Source organism: Anguilla anguilla, chromosome 18 (assembly GCF_013347855.1).
Source record: "Anguilla anguilla isolate fAngAng1 chromosome 18, fAngAng1.pri, whole genome shotgun sequence".
Taxonomy (NCBI): domain Eukaryota; kingdom Metazoa; phylum Chordata; class Actinopteri; order Anguilliformes; family Anguillidae; genus Anguilla; species Anguilla anguilla.
The window spans coordinates 3,152,948-3,166,370 of NC_049218.1; the positions used below are offsets into that span (position 1 = coordinate 3,152,948).

Sequence of the window (13,423 nt, forward strand, 5' to 3'; positions counted from 1 at the left end):
CCTGTCCATATGAAGAGATGCATCTTTCTTGAGGAAGTTTATTGGAGTGTACCTGTTTTGTTTTGCTTTCTGCACAATATTTAGAAAGATTTACTCACTTCGATCCCAGATCTCCCCCAAGGCCACTGCAGTGCTGTTTTCGGGTGCAGATCATTTGTAAATGATGAGTTTGAAAGAGCAGTTTTTGTCAAATCCTGGAAGTCCAGAAGGACTTCTGTCAAATCAATTGTGCAGACTATCATGAAAGTCAAAAACCCTAACAGCTGCAAAGGTTTTTGTGCTGACAGAAACAGTTTTATTTGGAGTGCATTAGGGTTGTAATATTTTGTTTATTCTCTCCAATACCCGTCTGAATGTGACTGCACCGTGGTCTTTGGTCTTCATTTTCTAGTTGTTCAATCTTATTGTGTTTTACATGTGTTCTGATTTCTATACCAGCAGATCATTTCAACAAGATTTTTGCCATGTTCCACAATTACTGTGAGCTGTGCCCCTAAACCCTTGTCTACAATAACTCCCTGGGAATGGTACAAGACAACATAATACCATCTAACCAATCACATGTTTACATGGCTCAGGTAGATGTTTTATTGGTAGATCTCAATCTTGCTCTGTTATTGCGTTCTTGAGAAGCGCTTTGTAGCACAACTTTACAAATATTTAAAAACTTGGCAACAACTTCCATGAGTTTGTTAACTTTAAGATTAAAAAAAATAATAATAAATTGTTGGTTAGTTGTTCTGTTAGTGTATCGGTCTGTGTGCAGTGTAGCAGATGGATGCTGGTGCATTTGGTCACTCAACACCTTTTTATCATTTGAAATTCCTTTACTTCCATTCGTCTCCATGTGTTAGGAAAACAAATTGGTTTCATGGGGGTCACAATTAACCACTAACTGTATGATTAGTCAGGTGACTGCTAATCCAGTGCCCATTGGTACCCCCACAAGCATATTCTGTAGATTATAATGAATGTTTAAACCCCTGTGGGTCACATACTTTAGAAAAAAATGGTGACCCTGACCTTGACCCATACAGCCTTCTGCTCCTGCCTCTTGAAGGTTGGAATCAGCCACACCCTTTGCCTGGTCAGCTCACAGCTGATTGGTGTAAACTCATACTAATGCTTTGGAGAACATTATTAAAGTGCAGAGAAAATGTGGGCTCTGAAACAATAGTGCAGAATGAATACAATATTGTCAAATTGTGGTTTGAGGTAATCTGCTTTCTGATCCAAAACATTGCTTACATCTTAGAAAGTATGAATGCAATTACAAAATGTGAAAAATACTAAAAAGATATTTCTGATTATTAGTAAGTAGTAACAACAACAATAACATGATAAAAATAATATTTAGAAAACTAATAATACTGTAAGGTCTTGATAAATCGTGACTGTTTTTTTCATTTGGTTATCCTCAGTTTAATCAAGTAAATAAATGCCAGTCAAATAAGGAAATCTGGATTTTTAAAAAATTTAAAGTTGGCAGTAGAATGAATAGTAAAATTTGAATGCAAGAATTGCTAATGTAGACACAATGTCTGAAGACATTGTAAATTAAAAAATCTACACCGTGCCTCGCAGTGATCCACGCTTGTCTGCCGTTCCTAAATGCTGGGCTGAACAGTGTGCTCGTTCAGGTATACAGAATCTTAGACGGATTAAGTAAATTAGTCGTTGCCATCCGGAATTTTCTCCGCGCCTATTGGTGCCTTGTTCCTGTGACCAAACCGCCCATTGTAATCCAATTGAGTTCTTACTGCGAGGATCTAAGAATAGTACCATTTTTAGAAAAACTTCGAAACGCTTCGAGCAGACATAATAAGGATATGCTATGGAGAAAATGAGTATGGAAGCACTTAAATATGATAACCATGCCTGGTGAAAAGTCGCCTGATGGATTAGTAGCAGTACAGTAGTGCTTAGTTACAGAAAGTAAACGAAGCAACACGCAATGATGGTGAGGATTACTACTGAGCTTTAGAGATTGCGAAGAAAATACAAGAAAGAAATCTTCGTGACTGCGAATGTAACAAGGTAACTGTCCGCGTTTCGGCTCTTACCACCGGTATCAATCATGTGTAAAGTGAAATTATTAAACAAAAACTTTGCTTTAACCTTTATGTAGTATTTATACAGTATTTTTGTGTTTCGTTATTCAATTATAGATGGCATTACATTTCTATTATTAATAGTAGCAGTTTTTTAAGCATTTAACTCAGAATAAAGATGGGCAGAAAATACTTTTGTAGTCACCAATTGCTCCCTGACTGCAGATATCAAGACATCGTGATATTTTAATTTTGAAGATCAGAGGAAAATAACGAACACTTAATATCAAAATCAAATTTTACTTTTATCAATGTTCGTCCATTGTATTTGCCAGGTTGCTATAACGTATTTGTGGTTCTATATATATATTTATAACAAAAAAAACAAAACAAAACAAAAAAAATAAATAAAACAGCCATGAAACAAAAGCAGCACTGTTTTAACCCAGGAATGCGTTTTACTAGATTGAATTTCCACTTAATTTTTCGAGTCTATGGGGTACATTCTCTCACAGATAAATCAGGTATTGTGGAAAGCTGAGAAATTCAGTTTTTAGACCGAATTGCCAGACCACGACTGGATTATTAAATAACCATTCCTCCCAAATAGTTTCAGATTACTTTTTGTCATAAATGCTGAAATAGTCGATTTCTGATACAGCACCATTTGTGTGTGATATTTTTGCATCCATTTTTTCTTTCTTGCACATTGTCCTATATTAGATTGCAATATGTCTACAGACTTAAATTGTGAGGTCAGATGTATTGGTTATAATTTAAGATTTCTAATTGATTATTGGTACCAGCTTTATTAGAAATGTGTTGTCAATGGTGGTTATTTAACCAGTATTTAAAAAAAAATGAAAGAGATTATGATTTACAAACTGGCATGTAAGGGTTAAATGTTGTGAAATACTGACAAGGTCACCTGACTTAGAGACAAGTTTGTTAGTTACAGCTTGTATAGATAAGACTTTCTGTCCTGATTATGCTGTATCATAGAAACCCAAATATCAACTTGCTCACAATTTGAAATTGGATACAAGCCATTTAATTTTCAGCCTTATTCAGGTACAACCTAATTGTTTCAGAAGCACATTATGTGATATGACTCGCTTAAGCAACTATATGGTGAATAATTAGAATACAGATTAAATTGAGTGATATTGACATGGTTTGTTTACTGCTCCAGTGCCAAAACAAAAATACAGGTTCACTGTGCTGTGCTTTTGCCTCTTTTTCGATAAAACCATAAAGGCATAACTCCACCACAGCTGTGATGCACTGAAATGGAAAGGCTGGCTCTTTTGATTTGTCACAGGAGTAGGCAGAAGTGTAGTATGACAGTAGGATGTAGTATGTAGTATGAACTCTGGGCTTATAACTCCAAGGCTGCAGGTTTGATTCCCAGGTGGGGCACAGCCATTGCACCCTGGAGCAAGGTGCTTAACCTGGATTACAGCGTCTGCTAGGTGCCTGAGGTGTAAAAATGGAAGGGGAAGACACTGAGCATCCAGCGGAAGTTGCACAATACCTTAGAACAACTGGTCCTAAACTGAAATAGGCCTATATGGCCCTCTGTGCCTGCTCAGGTCAAGCGTGCTGGTGCTACTTAAACAAAGGTGTCTGACCTTTGCAAATTCGTTTATCCATTTTGTTTGTATGAATATTCAAGTTTTGTTGAAATTCTTGGTTCAAAATGAACATTGCATATGTAGTATGCCATAGTGTTTCATGTGCTCAATTATGGTGTGTGTGGTCATAGTATTGTCTACTTTTTTTATGAATAAGTGTTCTGCATGGATAAATCAAGCTATATTTCCCACTGGAAGTCAACTGAGATTTCTCTTTTAAAAGAAATTAATATCTGATGATTCAAGGAAGCATATTTAAGCTAAGTAGCATCTAACAGAAGGAAGTGACATCACATGTTTTTCCCCCAGAAGACCAAATGGTAGTTAAAGTAAATGAGATTTATGAAGGTTTATATTCCCGTGAGACCTTGCCTGCCGTGTACTGTAGATTCCAGTGCTGTATTTTGCTTTGCAGCTATGGCATCCTTCGTTTAAAAGCAGCACATGATACGGATTAAGGCATGAGACAAATGTCATTATGCTCAGCTAATTCCTCCTGCTCCTCGCCCGTGTGCAGTATGTGTGCAGTCTGCTGTTGGGGGGGGGGGCGGAGTATACCGAAAGTTTAAGCAAAGCCAAGCATGAAATCAACACGCTGTATTAATGAATGGTGAGGGGAACAGGTGCTCAGGAGCGCCTCAGTACTGCAGAAAATCCACAGGGTGTGAATTCAGACGCAGCCACAGAGATGCGTTTTCTTTCTCCAGATTTTTCAGGAAAAAACACTCTATCCTTTTTCAAGATTCAGACTGTAAATGTCTCTGTGGCGGCGAGAATATTTCTGCACATTCTCCCCTGCTATAGGAAGCACAAAAGCCCTCGATGTGTGGCACTTCCAAGCCCATGACATAACCAAAGCTCTGGGGGCGACATTTTGGGTCTGAAAGTCAGCATGAAAATCTGCATTTCCTGATCAATCAGGAAAAATCTCACACTAGAGTTGTCTGTAGCCCATTTTTACTTAGGGACCCCGCCCCCCCCAATTAGAAATCTCTATTATTTAGGGAGCTCCCCTCCATTATAATCTGTTTCGCTTAGTGACCCCCCCCCCCCCCATTAGAAATTTGTTTAATTTAGGCCTCCCTGCTCTCAGTCTCTCAGGTACACTGTTGCCCCTCTGGCTCTTGCAGGATGAGCAGCACATTTGTGACCCTGGCAGAGGTGCTGGAGGGCAGAGGGGGACCTCTGGTGGAAGATGAGCTATGGGCCCTCCTCTCAGCCACAGCAGAGTCCTTAGTGGAGATATCCTACCCAGGTAAATCTCCTACGCAGGTAATGCATCAGTGTATATCTAATACACAGGTAACGCATTAATGTATATCTCACACACAGGTAATGCATCAGTGTATATCTACTACACAGGTAACGCATCAGTGTATATCTCACACACAGGTAATGCATTAGTGTACATCTCCTACACAGGTAATGTATTAGTGTATATCTACTACACAGGTAACGCATTAGTGTATATCTCACACACAGGTAACCCATTAGTGTATATGTCCTACACGGGTACATCATTGCATTATGCTACTGTACTATATCAGTAGAATAAGCTGTTGCATAAAGAAACTTGTTGTAAAACATGATTTGTTTCCCAGGTAACAGCAGCATGTGCAATATAATCAGCCCCGGGTCGTTCCTGCTGTCTGTGAGCGGGGCCTTCGCGTTTAAGAACTGTGCGCTCTCCGAAGAGGTGAGCGCCTTCACTGCCCCAGAGCTGCTGCAGGGCCGCCACGGCTCCGGCAAGCTGGCCACAGAGAAGGTGAGCTGTGCTGGACTGTGCCGTATGTACACGGACTGTGCTGTATGTACATGGAGTATGCTGGACTGTGCTGTATGTACACGGAGTATGCTGGACTGTGCTGTATGCACACGGACTGTGCTGGACTGTGCTGTATGTACATGGCCTGTGCTGGACTGTGCCGTATGTACACGGACTGTGCTCGACTGTGCCGGACGTACATGGACTGTGCTGTATGTACATGGAGTATGCTGGACTGTGCTGTATGCACACTGACTGTGCTGGACTGTGCTGTATGTACATGGCCTGTGCTGGACTGTGCCGTATGTACACGGACTATGCTCGACTGTACTGTATGTACATGTACTGTATGTAGAGAGAGGGAGAGAGAGAGAGAGAGAGAGAGGGAGAGATGGTGAACATTCAGATGACTGCACCATCTAGTGGTTAAAGTTAGTAAACATTTGCCTTTCAAAATATGTGCAGTCACAAGCACAGTAAATTGAATGAAATGTTTAATATTATCATAGGCTTCTTGTGTCCATTTCAGTGGTGTCAGTATGAGTTAGGGTGTTAACATATATATGTGTAAATCATGTATAAATTATATGTAAATCAAGTTTCATTTATTTGTAAACCGGTGTTTATGACAAATGTTCATGAATCCAGGGCTTTTTCACTGTAATAATGTATTTCTAAAATTCATGATTAATAATTATTTATTTATTATTCCCATAATTTCTCATTCAGATGATTGTTTATTCCCTGGGAATGACCCTCTACTGGTCAGCTGATTTTCACCTTCCTCAGAACCAGGTACGTTCCCACTGATACCGAAGTTATGAGAGAACATAAAATAAGAAGATACTGTACAAAACACCCTCTTTAATGTTTTCTTCAGTAGCTAACAGTACCAAGATTTCTTGTAGAAGTACAGACCCCTACAGGGCTCTTGAACAGGCTCAATACATTGCTGGATACTTCTAGACCAGGGGTGTCCAATCCTATCTGAAAGGAGTCGATGTGGGTGCAGGTTTTTGTTTTAGCCAGACGCTAAGACACCCGATTCCACTTATCAAGGTTTTAATTGAATACCATGATTAGCACTGGGCAGAAACAAAAACCTGCACCCAAATCGGCCATTTTGGGATAAGACTGGACACCACCCTGCTCTAGAACTTGGGCAAAATGATGTGCTAATGTCATACAGAGCCTTTCTTATCTTCTCATATTCAATCTGTTCTTTGTTAAATTCAATTTTCCCTCCTTTTTCCCCTCCTACAGCCAATCCAGCTGAGTGACGCCTTGAACTGCCTTCTACTGAGCATGTGCGAAGAAATGGCCTTCAAGAGGGTCAACCTCAACAGCATTTTAGAAGTGTGCGATGCGCACCACAAGAGAGCCCTCCTGCCCCCTCCCAGTAAAGTCATCCAGCGCCTGGTGGAGGGCGTCTTCCGCGAGTCTGTGAGTGTCTTTATGGCAGGCCCGAGGAGATTTGAGCTAGCAATGTGCTAGCGTAGATACTAACTGCAAAACTGATATGAGAGATAGTTCATATTCAGAGAGAGCTGATAATGCAGATAGTATATGTGCCAGACATGGTGTAATTGATCCCAGGTACGTAACAGGGAGCCTTAACACAATTGTGAGAAAACGTCTGCTTCCTGTGTCTCTTGAGCAAGTTCCTGGCTTCCCAAAGCAATGCAAGCAACCTGATTACAAGTAAATATATGTGAATGTTTGGCCAGATCTGGCTTGTGAGGGACCAATATTCCTACCATGACACCAGCAGGAACTGCTTTTACAACGCTTCACAGGAAACAAGGCCTCAACAGCCCTTTATGGTTTACAGTGACAGAAAAAGTGCATCTCTGCAGCACTTTAAGGGAAGTAACACATCTGCAGCGGTTTACAGTGACTGATAGAAACTGCCTTCATGCTCTCTGCTGTGGCTGTCGGCCATCTTTGAAACGTGTCCCAAGTTGACTCTTGTTCGTGCTTCGCTGCTCCCAGCTGATCTCAGATCAGCAACGATGGCTTTGCCTCACGCTTGAGTGCTGTTAAGAGCAGTGGCGGCTGCTTAGCTGAAAATTAAGGAGACTAAAAACCATCTCCCCTTAAACTGCTTATTGGTTTCGTCTTGTTTCTGATGGACAGCCATCTCACAAGAGTCCAATGGGCCTGATGATTACTCTGCTTGGCCGTATAGAGCCAAGGAATGAGATACCATTTTACAAGGCCAGGTGAAGAACGGCCCTACTTCATCTAAGTTAATTAATATTCATGACATTCACTTAATTTTGTCCAACCCTGGATATATTGAGGTATCCAATGACAGGTGTCATTAGTGTCACACATATACATATGCTGTGTGTTTCGTATTACTTAATATTCATAACATTCACTAAATTCACTTAATAAGTTTCAAATGTATTCTTATGCTGTGTGTTTGTGGCTGTTCGCAGGCGGACTCCTTATCTGAGAGTGCAGTTCCGATGAGTGACAGGAGTCAGATGATCAGAGAGAGACTGCATGGTGAGGATCCTCTGCTCACATCTTCCTGCGTCCAACTGTGTTCATATCAGCATCTGTTCTGTGTCCCAGCTGGTAAAAATAATAATACGCACATTTACAGTAACTCAACAACACATATGAGCTGGATTTAAGAGTGGAGTTCACAGAACCAATCAATCACATGCCATATTTTCTCATCACAAGACATGTACCATGTCCATCCATTCACATTTAACTAACTGATTTATTATCCTTTAACAGTAAAACTGACAGATGCTGTGTAGAGTAGTAGTAGGTTGGCCTGCTTCTCTTCTTCTCTCAGTCCAGCCTCTGTCACATAGCCTGAACTTTTAAAAAGAATTGTGGGTGAAAAAAGGTCATGACCCTAATCTGACTGCACTATCATTTAAACCTACGTACTGTACACAAAGCCGCAGAGGTCAGTGCCCAAGCTCCACAAAAGTGAAGCCCCACCCCCTCCAGCGCTCACTGCAATGGTCGACTTGTTGCAAATGAAACGCTTATTTCCCTCCAGCATGGAAACAGCCGTCTTTGTGATGCGCGGCCACATCGATTACCTGCAGCCTATTCTTCAGATTAACGTCGTGTTCATGACATTAAATCCTGAAACATGTTAGGCCTTTTTTTTGCTTTGGAAAACTGCAAGCCAAAGAGTCGTGTTGTCTGGAGATGTAATACAATGGCAGCAATTGGATTATGGATTTAACCTAAACTGAGCACAAGATAAGTCCCTCTGATAAGGGGTCATCAGGAATAAGCGTAGATGCTCAGGTCAAACCCTCAACAAGCGCGCTTCGCTTGCTGAACGCGGTCCGAACCTCTCTTTGGGAGGCCATGACAGTGCGTTCGGCGTACCTCCCGAAAGTCAACGTTAATTTAATGATTTAATGTCCCGGTGGACCAGGTAAACGGGGACCATACCGTGCCTCGGGAGAAGGTTCCAGATTGTCAACGGATGCAGAGAACAAGCCAGGTCAGCAGATTTGCTGTTTCCTTCTTAGCTTTTTAAAACATTTATTTATTTACTTTTTAATGTGTTTGAATTTAACACCAGGTATTTCACACAGAATTTTCTTTGATGTCCAGTACAGGATATAACACACTCATCATTGTACTGTTCTAGAATATACACTGCTGGTAATAGAGCTCAACTCTGTGTGTAATGTGAATTCTGGTTGTAAAATTTTGGACATTTTAAGAGTTAGGAAGTACATTTATTTAGTTTCTAAACTATGAAGTGAATGAGGAATGAATAAAAGTTAGTATTTTTTTATAAGTTTAACCCTTGTGGGCTTGACTGATCGTACCATGTCACACATGGATCACAATGAAAGATTTCTCCTTGTGTGTGTTGCTAAGAGATAAGCATTTTGGCACCCTTTCCCTCTTATGTCACAGGTCTTATTTAAGCTGTATGCATTATTGTAAACAAACCTTACATTACATATTCAGACAGAACCAGTCACAATGCACATGAAGCTATGTGGCTCTTTTAGCTCTTCAGATGAAAAAATTGATACCCCAGGAAGGGTTGCAAGAAATCAAAGGTGTTAGGGGATGCGCTGTGAAGACACACCTGGGGATGAAGGATGAGTTTTAAAAAATGAAAGCATATTAGAAAGAAAGCAATGTTTATGAAATAAAAGAAAAAACTGCATGTGATGGTAGACCCTATTTTATTCAACTGATATTTTAAATGAGTTTTTTTTTTAAAGTAACAGCGGTACTTGGCTACTTCCCACTGCAGGACACTTTTGTGTTTGTCATTCAGAGACTATGTTCCTTGCTTTAGTAACATGGAGATTAGCATGGTAATTAGCAGTGCAGAGGTTTACTGGGCTGTCAATCAGAAGTGAACTCACAGTACAGAACAGCCCCACCATGTCCAACCTCAGGCACTTGTGTTTAGAAATGACATACTTAGCATGAATTTGTACTATATTCCTGATTATAAATTTGAAAAATTAAGTGTACATTTTTATGCTGTGACTTATTGGACACTGCTCAGGGTCTTTAACCATATTCAAGTGTTTTAAATAAGCATTAGTAAGATAACTGTGGACCACTTCTAGAGTGAGGATACACCATTATTTGAAAATTAATCCAAGGTTTTTCTGCGTTCAGATTACACACGTGATGTTGTTTTGATCTCTGAAATCATCCCCGTGGAGTATGAGTTTGGTCATGTCTGTCCTTTGATTTATTTTTCCCCTTGAGTGCAGTTAATTAGCCTCATTTACAAAACATCTCTTAAATTATTCTTACTTTTGTTCTTAAAAATGTTCCTACGAAAAAACAATATGTGATTCATGACACATAAGCAGATCTTTGTTTTTGTGCATATCCCAGGTGTATGAGATGATGAATGCTGGCTGTTTGCAAATCTTATGCGCAATCCTTCAATTCGTGTGATTTGCATACGGAAACAGAACGAATGAGCAAATACAGATTTAAGAAAATGTTCTTATACGCAGCTCACGATCGAATGTGATCGTACGCATGTTTCGTGCCTGGGGCCCAATCTCTCTGGTGAATGCTGATTTCAGGTGCGCGCCAGGCAGCAGCGTGGGCTCCGAAGAGCAGGAGCTCCCCGTTACACACGTACCAAACCATCCCTGACCGGTGAGCGGACGCCGTCCGCCACTCCCGCTAGCAGTATGACTGACCCACATTTATCTCCTTTTATCTCCTGTCTTCTGCTTAAACTGGTAGTCTGACGGGTGGGGAAGCATTCTTCTCAAAGCCAGGGTTACTGGTATCAGATCTATTGTGTTATCACCACCCAATATAGTGCAAGCATTCCATACTATCACCAGGGATGAGCAGTACATCCGTTACATACATTTGAAAAATGAAAATGTATTAGATTGTATGCATTTCATATAAACATGGTTTTCTCAGCATGTTTTTAGTATGGGTGATACACACAGTGTGCCATTTTGACTATAGTTAATAGATTTTGTAGATTGTAAAAAGATATTTGTTGGTGTATTTTTGCCCGTCCCTGACTATCACCAACAAACAAAATCCACCAAATGTAGTCCTCCAGTGATTTTCCGTTTCCGTCCCAGAAATCCCCGGAGGCTTCAACACAGAGGGAGTGACAGCAGCTGGATCACCCGAAGTCCCCACCTGGATGTCCCGCATCCAGGTGACCACAGACCTGCGTCCGTCACCATGAGCGACTCCACTATCAGCCTCGCCCAAAGGAAGACCAAGGTACTCGTCTCACGGTTTAGAATAATTGTTACAAAAAAAGGAAAAAAGTTAAAAATAAAAAAAACGGGCCGGAGTTTGGAGCAAGACTTAAATAAGTGCAAACGAGTGTGTAGCCATTGTAAGGTGCCCCGGGTAAGGGCTTGTGCTAAGTGCCCAGTGTTAGTGCACTAATACCCCTGGGCGGCAGAGTGAATGCCCCCGGGGGTGGAGGGAATCCTGGCTGGGAGGCTCATGGAGTCACACATATTCAGCCACTGCGTTACCCAGGGAAGTAGAGTTTCAATCTGCAGGGTATTCCTAGCTGTGTTACTAAATAGCGCCCCCTCTGGTCAGTCTGACACCTACGGTCTGTGCCAGCGGTGACCGTTTGGCATTCCCACAGTACATGCGACTGTGCAGTACTTGCAGAGCTCAGCGGGGCTGCAGAAAGAAACAAGGAGGCAGCTGGTTCTATGTCTCAGGGAATGTGCGTGCTACTCTGCAACCTTTCCCAAATTGGTGGAGGTCACTGCAGTGGTGCGGAGACTACATTTACTATTTTTGCTTTTGAAAATTGCAGAAGAAAAGCAAAAAAAAAAAAAAATAATAATAATAATAAAAGTCATTTAAATGTAACGCTGTTGCAAGTTTGCTTCAGGTAATACCGGTGACATTTTGACCTGTTTGGCTCTACAGAGTCTGGGACCGGAGTTCAACACGATGTCGGATGAGCAGCAGACGGTCTTGGAGTTGCCTGGATCCATTGTGGTACGTACGATTCCCTCCTCACGAGGCAGGTGTCAAAAGAAAATCACCGAGGAGAAGCAAGAAGGAATATTTCTCATAGACGACATGACCTGTCTGTCTTTTCGCCCCCCCCCCCCCCCCGTCATGGTGAAGTCAAGGAAAGGGAAGTCGTGCTCGTCCCAGCGGACCCTGAACATCATCATGCCAAACGGGCAGGGGATTGTGGTCAAGTGTGACATCAAGTCCAGGGGGCGGGACGTGTTTGACATGGTGGTGGCTCACGCCAACTTGGTGGAGCACTTCTACTTTGGCCTTGCTTTCCTTGACGGTAAGAGTGACGGACTTCACAGACGGCAGCTTGTCCTGAATAATATTAAACAGCTCGTCTTAGCAGTAGGTTTGAGTCTTCCATTTGTGTGTCACTGAATATATCATCCTGTGATGCCTTTTTTTCTCTAGATAATGAATTCTTCTTCCTGGAGAATGAGACTAAAATCTCTAAAGTTGCGCCTGACTGTTGGAAAAAATTCCCCACTGCTAGTTTCGTTCTGTATCTTCGAGTCAAGTTTTTCGTCGATGACATTGGGTTCACTCTGTAAGTGTATGAACTGTCCCATCACACACATCTTGTCTGTGCTCTCCAGGATCAACAGCAGAGCTTGTGATGAGTGTTAAAGAGTGAGCATGAGTCGGCATTAAGCACTGAAGAGAAAAGGAGTTAAAGCAGAGCATCCCAACCCCGTTCCTGGAGATCTACCATCCTGTAGGGTTTCATTTCAACCCTAATTTGGTGTACCTGATTCTGCTAATTAGCAGCTAAACCAGATTTCTAGCGGTTGAATGAGGTGTGCTTTGTAAGGGCTGGAGTGAAAACCTACAGGATGGTAGATCTCCAGGAGCAGGAATGTGCAACCCCAGGTTATAGCATGACAATAAAAAAAAAAAGAAACTGGTGTGTATATTTTTTTTGTCACGATGGCCCTGCCATGGAATGGAATGTTTTTTGTGTTCCTTTTTGAAGGCACAAGCTCACACGGCACCAGTACTACTTGCAGCTGCGGAAGGATATCCTTGAGGACAGGCTGTACTGCAACGAGGAGATGGGCTTGTTTCTCGGAGCCCTGGCTTTACAAGCGGAGTTCGGGGACTACGTGCCTGAGGTAAAGCACGGCGCACATCTGCTGGCTACACTGGTGCTGTAAAGTGCGGCGTATATATTTATGGTTTACATGTTTGAGTTGAAGCACAGACTAGATTTTTGGTCATCCACAAATGGGAGGCATCACCTCTGAAGACCTCAGCAAGTATACACTCTTAAGAGGAAAAAAAGATGGTTTGTCTCCATAGGGGAACCCTCTTTAGCTCTTTACGGAACCCTCTGTGGTAGGTGTGAAAAGTGTGACAGCCCCCAGACTGAACCATTTTGCTTGACAAAGAACGCTTGAGCTAGACAGGGTTCCTCGATGGAGACACAGAGGAGCCTTTTGGAAGCCTTTTGAGAGTGTGCTGTCAAA

The 13,423-nt window shown here is 41.7% G+C and overlaps 1 protein-coding gene across 3 annotated transcripts in view; it reads left to right on the plus strand.

Moving 5' to 3' along the window:
• Window positions 1–13,423, plus strand: part of ptpn20 (protein tyrosine phosphatase non-receptor type 20) — a 50,949-nt gene that overhangs the window by 3,118 nt on the left and 34,408 nt on the right. The window contains exons 1-13 of one of the 3 annotated variants that reach the window (XM_035399949.1): window positions 1,410–2,037; window positions 4,816–4,940; window positions 5,287–5,450; window positions 6,180–6,245; window positions 6,714–6,893; window positions 7,895–7,964; window positions 8,869–8,937; window positions 10,511–10,586; window positions 11,036–11,183; window positions 11,859–11,930; window positions 12,063–12,237; window positions 12,369–12,504; window positions 12,931–13,069. In XM_035399949.1, coding sequence (XP_035255840.1) covers window positions 4,817–4,940; window positions 5,287–5,450; window positions 6,180–6,245; window positions 6,714–6,893; window positions 7,895–7,964; window positions 8,869–8,937; window positions 10,511–10,586; window positions 11,036–11,183; window positions 11,859–11,930; window positions 12,063–12,237; window positions 12,369–12,504; window positions 12,931–13,069 — 1,419 coding nt within the window. In that variant the 5' untranslated portion in view covers window positions 1,410–2,037; window position 4,816. Of the gene's footprint in view, window positions 1–1,409; window positions 2,038–4,815; window positions 4,941–5,286; window positions 5,451–6,179; window positions 6,246–6,713; window positions 6,894–7,894; window positions 7,965–8,868; window positions 8,938–10,510; window positions 10,587–11,035; window positions 11,184–11,858; window positions 11,931–12,062; window positions 12,238–12,368; window positions 12,505–12,930; window positions 13,070–13,423 lie in introns of those variants that run through there. The other 2 variants (XM_035399947.1, XM_035399948.1) reach the window with 2 other exon arrangements.